At 47.6% G+C, this 8,397-nt stretch overlaps 1 protein-coding gene across 2 annotated transcripts in view; it reads left to right on the forward strand.

Annotated features, from left to right (window-relative positions):
* NALCN (sodium leak channel, non-selective) overlaps positions 1-7,902 on the forward strand; it is a 302,346-nt gene extending 294,444 nt beyond the window's left edge. For both annotated transcript variants that reach the window (XM_018056384.1, XM_018056385.1), the window contains 3 exons: positions 2,494-2,643; positions 4,296-4,413; positions 6,063-7,902. In XM_018056384.1, coding sequence (XP_017911873.1) covers positions 2,494-2,643; positions 4,296-4,413; positions 6,063-6,256 — 462 coding nt within the window. In that variant the 3' untranslated portion in view covers positions 6,257-7,902. The remainder of the gene's footprint in view (positions 1-2,493; positions 2,644-4,295; positions 4,414-6,062) is intronic.

Genomic DNA, 8,397 nt, shown 5'->3' on the forward strand with positions numbered 1-8,397 from the left:
AGAACTTTGGAAAGAGGAGGGGGAGGGGAGGAGGAAGGGGAGGGGAGGAGGGGGAGGATTCAAAGGAAAGAACTTTGGAAAGAGGAGGGGGAGGGGAGGAGGAAGGGGAGGGGAGGAGGGGGAGGATTCAAAGGAAAGAACTTTGGAAAGAGGAGGGGAGGGGAAGGAGGAGGGGGAGGTGAGGAGGGGGAGGATTCAAAGGAAAGAACTTTGGAAAGAGGAGGGGGAGGGGAGGAGGAAGGGGAGGGGAGGAGGAGGGGGAGGGAAGGAGGAGGGGGAGAGGAGGAGGAGGGGAGGAGGGAGGCAAATTGTCCAAAGGAAAGGGCTCCCACAGTACCTGGATTGGATCCTTCTGTGATCACCTTATGGACCTTCAACCAGGTCACCCGGATCCATTCACAGTGATTCAAACCCTAATTCTGGCCCAGAGTCAGCCATCCCATCTCGAGCAGAGTCCGAAAGAAGTTTCCATTGAATCCCATCTTTATAACACAGGATGAATGTTTAAAAAGCAGTTTATGGATATTAAAATATTTACGATCGCCTTTTACGAAACGCAGGTGTTTACAATGCCGACAATCTCTACGTGTTTAAATGCAATTGAATTGACAAAGCTACTGTTAAATTGCCCCTAAAAAGCCCAATGTATCATTGACAGTGTTTGATCTTTAGTTAAAGACCGCCTCTCCCCAAAAGTTATGATCTGCTTCCTGAACTATAAGCGTTAAGATTCTCTAATTCATAAATCAATGAATGTGTACTGTGTTGACTGTGTTTGCAGTCAGCTATTCTATTTGGTCATGACTTTTATGGTTTTGACCTATGCTTGGAAAGGGCAACCCACTCTAGTACTCTTGCCTGGAAAATCCCATGGATGAAGGAGCCTGGCAGGCTGCAGTCCATGGGGTCACAAAGAGTCAGACACGACTGAGTGACTTCACTTTCACTTTCACACACAGGGGGTGGAAAAAATCAAATGAACCAGTAAACGTTTATACAGAACAAAATTTTTATCTTGTTTCTAAGAACATCAACTGCAAAGCGTATCTATTAGAGCAAAAAAGGTCCCCAGAGAAATGGACCAGTCCAGCCTCGTATAGCAAGGCAGCTGTGAGAGATGCCCCCCACCACTAAGTCCACTCAGTGTTCCCCACCCCATGCCCCATCAGCCCTGCTAGGTCAGGGATCACGTCTGCCCCCCACAGACCCTGTTAGGGCATGGGCACTGCTGACTCTCTCCCAGACCGTCCTGGCCTCAATGTGTGCCAGGACAGGTTGGCCCACTGCAACCAGAGCAACTAGAACACAGCAAGGGTTTCTCTCAACCACCCAGGTGTCCTGCTTCTTACAGCTTAGAGGAAAGGAGTGAGCTACTTGGCTTAGTGAGCATAAGATAAGAAAAGAAGGGGAAAAAAATAGAAACTCATGTTAATGATCTAAAAATCCTCTTATACTGTATAATATAGGGAACTGTATTCAATATTGTATAATGACCTATAAGGGGAAAATACCTGAAAAAGAGAGAGAGAGAGAGAGAGTGTGTGTTTGTGTGTGTGTGTATGCTGCTACATGCTAAATCGCTTCAGTTGTGTCCAACTCTTTGTGACCCGATGGACTGTAGCCCTCCAGGCTCCTGTGTCCTTGGGATTTCCCAGGCAGGAATACTGAAGTGGTTTATCATTTTCTTCTCCATTATATATATATAATAGTGTTAGTTGCTCAGTCATATCTGACTCTTTGTGACCCCATGGACTGTAGCCCACCAGACTCCTCTGTCCGTGGGATTTCCCAGGCAAGAATACTGGAGTGGGTTGCCGTTTTCTCCTCTAGGGGATCTTCCTGACCCAAGAATCAAACCCACCTCTCCCGAATTGCAGGCAGATTCTTTACCATCTGAGCCACCAGGGATATGGCTGGGCTGTACACCTGAAACTTAGATGAAATTATAAATTGACTGTATTTCAATTTAAAATTGTTTAAAAGGAAGGAAAAACAATACTGTTTAAAATAAAACTCACACGGTATTATCAGTGAACATAAGGATCGTTATGCAAATGAACATTCCAAGCCCTCCTCTAAAGCTGTCTGATACCCATCAGGGAAAAACCCTTATTTGGAAGCTCTTAAGTGGTCACCGGGCTTCCCTGGTGGATCAGATGGTAAAGCGTCTGCCTGCAATGTGCGAGACCCGGGTTCGATCCCTGGATCCAGAAGATCCCCTGCAGAAGGAAATGGCAACCCATTCCAATACTCTTGCCTGGAAAATGCCATGGATGGAGGAGCCTGGTAGGCTACAGCCCATGGGATCGCAAAGAGTCGGACACGACAGAGCAACTTCCCTTTCCTTCTTTCCTTCTTTCTATGTTTTTTTCAAGTGGTCACCCGGCAGGCAGGTCCTTTGGAGAGAGGAGAAGAGAGGAATATTTGAATGGTGGGGGCAGGGGATGTTGGGCTGACTTTCCCGTTCCTGAAAGAAGGACCCTGTCTCCATAGAAACAGCAACAGTCCTGTAGCATTATCATCAGCCTGAAGCAGAGCCAACAGCAGGAGTTGAAGCGGATCCTCAACCCGCCCAGCATCGAGACCACGCAGCCCAGCGAAGACCTGAAGACCAACAGTCAGGACAACAGTGTGCAACCCGAGGTATGGGCAGCGGGTGTCTGTCACCCGTGGATGCTCACAAAACAGGAGCCGGTGCCGTTCACATAGTCGTTTCGCACAAGTGATGCTATTTCTAACAGGAAGTTAAGTTGATAAAAAACAACTGCAACATGTTGACCCAGTTTATGTTTGTGTCCTTGTCATCCCTGAATTTGTGGAACTTATTTCAAAAGATTCTGATTTGTATGGATACAAAAAAAAAAAAAACCACGCAGGAACGCTTTAAATTTAATAATCCTGTGGATATTTGTCTAAAGAGTTAACATCGCGTCTGTAAGGCTTTGAGTCCAGCCATGGACTCCTCCTGTGACTTAGGAGAATATGGTTTGCCTAGTTCTGCCCTCAAAGTTTTCTCCTCATCGAGTCCCAGAAACTTGCAGTCAAGTGAGCAAAAGGTTTGCAGTTGGCCTTCAGCCTCCTTAAACAGGCTCATCGAGGATTAGTCCTCCTTTTGTGGGGCATTAGAAGAGCATATGGAAATCGGGGAGGCTTAGCTTAAGGACCTTCTGTGTTCTGGGGCTCAGCCTAGCTTCATTTCCAGCCTCCATCTGCACATCCATAAAACAGCTCAGCGTCACCGGCCTCCTGGAGGGCATGTGAGTGAGAAGCAGCTGGCAGGAGGCCCGGGCCTTGTGAGGCTTTTGATGTGAATCAAGAGGAGCTGGCCCAGCGTTCTGATGTGTAGTGACACAGTCAGGGCCGGCGACAGACGCTGAAGCCTGGGTCTCCGTGGCTGAGCAGGACCTGCCGAGGGGCCTCTTGTGCCACAGCCCTGTTTTGGGTGGGTTCACATGTCATTGGCTCCCCCCGACCCCCAGCCAGTAGGCATCATGGGTCACTGAGACTTGGGCTAGGACAGTCAACACAGGGGACAACGCAGGGTGTCTACAATGGCCCTGCCACCTGTCTGCCCCGAGGGCGGCCAGCAGTGTGGGGCTGGCAAAGCAGGGAGGTGATGCTGGCCGAGCACTCTGGTTTGGGGTTAAAAAAACTCAAGAGGGGTCACGGAGGAGAGGGGAGGACCACAGTACTGATAGGGAAGGAAAAGATGCTGGTAAAGCAGAGACTGGGTGAGATGCATGGAGGAGATCCAAGCACTTCCTCTTGACCTCAGTCTTAGTTGATGGAAGTCTCGTTCTCCTCCGGGGCTCATCCCAGAGCTTTGTCTGCTGAGGATTCATCTGGAAGCTCTAGGCGCTGACCCCCAGGTTGGCAAGCGTGTGCTGCCCCCAAAGCAGGCTGTCTCCGCTACCCCGCTTCTTCCTGGAAGCCCTTCCCTGCCGTTCTCGTGCATGGCGGTGCCCCCAGGAGTGGAGGGCACGGGGCTGCGAACATGGAGGAATCCAGGAAGGACGACCAAGAAAAGGGGCCACCTGGAAAGTCAGGCTTTTCACCCTCACAGTGTGCGGTGGTGACTTAGTCAAATTTTCCTTGACTCTTTTGCCCGTGTTCACCCTTCCAGTCCTCCTAGTGGACACGATGGGTCCACCGTTTTTCCCCACTTGACTTTCCCATGGGGCTTTCTTCCTTTCTTAAACTGAAATGAGGGGCCAGCCCAGTGCACAGAGGAGGGTGGAGGAGAGCACGTGGGGAGAGATAACTGCCTGACTCTCCCCCCACCCCCATCCCTACAGTCGAGCAGCCAGCAGCAACTCCTGAGCCCCACCCTTTCGGACCGGGGAGCGGGTCGCCAGGACGCGGCCGAGGCCGGGAAGCCCCAGAGGAAGTTCGGGCAGTGGCGCCTGCCCTCAGGTACGTACAGCAAGTCCTTTCTCCAGCGATTGGCTTGTCTGAAAGGTTGTTGTTCAGTCACTCAGTCGTGTCTGACTCTTTGCGACCCCATGGACTGCAGCATGCCAGGCTTCCCTGTCCTTCACCGTCTCCTGGACTTGCTCAAACTCATGTCCATTGAGTCGGTGATGCCATCCAACCATCTCTTCCTCTGTCGTCCCCTTTTCCTCATGCCCTCAGTCTTTCCCAGCATTGGGGTCTGAAGGGTATCAGTGCTCTTTGTGTGTTTGGGGTCTTGAATTTCAAAGTTCAGGTCCACATCTAAAGTTATTTATAGCGACTTCCCTGGTGGTCCAGGGGCTAGGATTTCAAGTTTCATTGTAGGGGGCCCGGGTTCTATCCCTAGTCTGAAAGTAAGATCCCAGAAGGTCATGCAGTGTGGCCAAAAGCAACAAAACAGAATAAATAGATAGTGAAATGATGAAAACTATACTTCCCTCATCAGAAACATTTTCCTCAAAATGGCTTCTCTAAGTAGAACAATGTTAGCCCTTGTTTTCAGCTAATAGAGAAGGCAGCTCCTATTTTTTTTTAAATTTATTCATTTATTTATTAAGCTGAGATGAGTCTTCCTTGCAGTTGTGGCACATGGGCTTAGCTGCCCTGTGGCCTGTGGGATCTTATCTCCCAGGTCAGGGATCGAGCCCTCATCTCCTGCATTGGAAGGCAGATTCTTAACCACTGGACCACCCAGGAAGTCTCAGCAGCCCCTATTAACAAAGATATTATAACCACAACATAGAAAGATCGAGAGATTATCACCACAGGCTTCCAGTGCACATTCCAGGCAGCCTCTAACTTAGGTAACATTCGTTACTCTGAGAGGGAGTAGGTGGGTCCACTCAGAAAATGACAAAGGATTCTCAGAGAAGGAGCAACAAAACCTATTGAGTGCAGTAGAATATGTTTCAGTACTTACTATACACCAATCACTATCCTAACTGCCTTCCATCTGCTCCTTCATTTGATCCTCACAACCCTATTATTTTCCACATTTTACTGATTCAGTGAGAGAGTTCTCTTCTAGAGCGGCATAGAAAACCAGGATAATCCCATTCAGGACACAGAGTGAGAGGGAGAGCAGTGATCTTCCCAGTTCAGTGCTTTCTCTGTGGATAACTGAGCCCATAGGGACGTGGAGGCTTCTTACATTTGTCCAATGCCTCTTAACAGCAGAGAGGGAAGTCTTTCTTCCTCTTGTTGTTGTTTAGTTGTTAAATCACATCCGACTCTTGGCGACCCCATGGACTGTAGCCTACCAGGCTCCTCCTTGGGATCCTCCAGGCAAGAATACTGGAGTGGGTTGCCATGCCCTCCTCCAGGGGATCTTCCCCACCCAGGGATGGAACCCGCATCTCTTATGTCTCCTGCATTGGCAGACGGGTTCTCTACCACTAGCACCGCCTGGGAAGCCCCCATTATGAATAAGCAGGATCCAGTGCTTGGAAAGGTTTCATACGTGACATCTGTGGATGGGACTTGCTCATGGAAGGCATGACTGATGGGACCATCAGGGTGTTTCAGGAATAGCTCGAGAAGGGGCCGAGGTTGGGGGCAGGGGGATGGGGAACCACGCCATGGTGCTCACGGGGCTTTTTTTGATTCCGCAGCACCAAAACCAATAAGCCACTCGGTGTCTTCGGTCAACTTACGATTTGGAGGGCGGACCACAATGAAATCTGTCGTGTGCAAAATGAACCCCATGACAGACACCGCTTCCTGTGGCTCTGAGGTTAAGAAGTGGTGGACCCGGCAGCTGACCGTGGAGAGTGATGAAAGCGGAGATGACCTTCTGGACATTTAGGTGGAAACCAGCGTGGATGAAAGTCCACTGGCCAAAACTGACTTCTGATGTGTGCTTTCATTGTCCAGTGAGCCATCTGTAATTGATGTATAATTTAAGTCCAACTTGTAACAAGGTTTTTTAGAACTAATTTCTGGATCCTGCCATGGGAAGGCAAAAAATTGGGTCCATCAAAGCTGTATTTGTGACAAGTTATTGCCACAATTTCAGGAGAATCAGCACGATGACCGTATCCATAATATTAGACACTATACTAACGCCAGATGTAGATCATTCAAAATTCCACATTATCTATGTAAACTAAGGTATATATTCATGTATACTCTCATGCATTATTACCACCCCCTGAAAGAGTGCTTAGCCCAAAGTAGCTGATATTTATGGTGCAAGAGGTATAGTTTTTAGTTTGTGTTTTTCCCACTTCCTCAAGAAATACTTTTCTTGGGAAAATTTATTATTTATGATTGATCTGCAAAGGTCAGCACCGAGTTCATGCTAAAACAATAGTAGTTTTACAAACTACAGATTCTGAATTTTAAAAAGTCTGCTCATTTTCTCATGTTATTTTTTAAAATCTGCACAAGCTATTTAGAGATCCGAACAAGTCAGTGTCTGTCCCTAGTCACTCAGTAGAACTGTGGCCTGCTCCCAAGAGAACTCCATGTACAGGTTTCAAGCAAAGAATTGGCCTGAAGAGCTGACTGGTTTAAAACAAACCTGTACATAGATCACTCAGGGGGAGCATGGGTACATGACGATATTGAGTTTCTTTAAAAGCCCTTTAATCTCAGTTTAGAAAAAAAAAAAGTAAAACTACATGATTCCGCTTAATTTAAAAATCTTCACACGTGTGATGTTATCATTGGCTTCATTTCTTACCCACGGTTGGTCCCTTTGGCCATAAATCAGCAAAGACATTATACGTTGGCCGCAACACACCATTGCCGTGTTCAACTCAAAATGATGGCCTTGCTGAAACTTCCTTGGTGGTCCGATGGTTAAGAATCCGCCCTGCAATGCAAGGGATATGGGTTTGATCCCTGGGAATCTAAGATCCCACAAGCTTATGCATTGCAACTAAGACCCGATGCAGCAAAGTAAAAAAAAAAAAAAAAAATTTTTTTTTAATGATGCCCTTGCTACCAGATTCTCTTGTAGAAATAATGGTACTCTCCAAAATCTGGCTTTCAGCTCACAGTTTAGGTATCTGACAATTCAGCTGTATTTGTTTCACACATCAGTGGTCCACGTCCTCTGGATGGAACCTTGGTTCTCTCACGTTGTGTCAGCCAAGTGGAGGTGCACTGGGGCCTCTGACTACACTATTTGGGATTGGAGATTTGCTGTTTAGATGACTTCAGTAGAGTGATGATCTCAGAATCCTTTGACCACCACCCCAGTCCCCAGGTTCTGTGTGACCTCTTTCTGTTTCTCTCTAACATTCTTAAACTAGCCAAATATCACATTCCCTCTGTATAACAAATGTGCCACGGTGGCGACGGTCCATACCGCGTTTATGTGATTAATTGTGACAAGATAATGGACAGTTAAAGTCAGTGCAGCCAAAAGCACTTTGTTTCATTTTTATGTTCACTTGGAGTTTCCTTTTTGTACATAAGAAAATAAATATTGGATTTGTAAAAGAATTTACTCCGAGTTGATGATCATTTCTAAACCTCTTTCCCGTGTGTGGGCTTGCAGGGAGGGTAGGAGGGGGCTTGGAGGTGGGGCCACCAAGGAGCTGGCATTTTGCAGATTCTGAATATTCTGCCGATAATTAGTTGGCAAAAGCACTGTCCCTGGTATTCATTTCAGCTGAGTCCCTAAGCCAGAATGTTCCTTTCGCGTTAGTGCTTGTAAGGCTGAACGAACACCCTGTACCTTCCAAATTCACAACAGAGCAGAAAAGGAACTCAGGCGGCCAGGGCACGGGTCTGTACTAGCATTGCACGCAAACAACGTGTTTCTCCTCTTGGCTCATTACGCTTGAGTGATACAGCCTCATCGTCCAAAACGGCTGAGCCTTTCCTAAAATGTTTGTAACTGATGCTCAGCAGAACATCATTGTTGTTCATTCTGCAGCGAGGGCAGAATAGCAATGCACTTAAAGCTATAGCACCCTCCATTTGCAGTGAAGGAAA

This window comes from Capra hircus, chromosome 12, assembly GCF_001704415.2.
Source record: "Capra hircus breed San Clemente chromosome 12, ASM170441v1, whole genome shotgun sequence".
Taxonomy (NCBI): Eukaryota; Metazoa; Chordata; class Mammalia; order Artiodactyla; family Bovidae; genus Capra; species Capra hircus.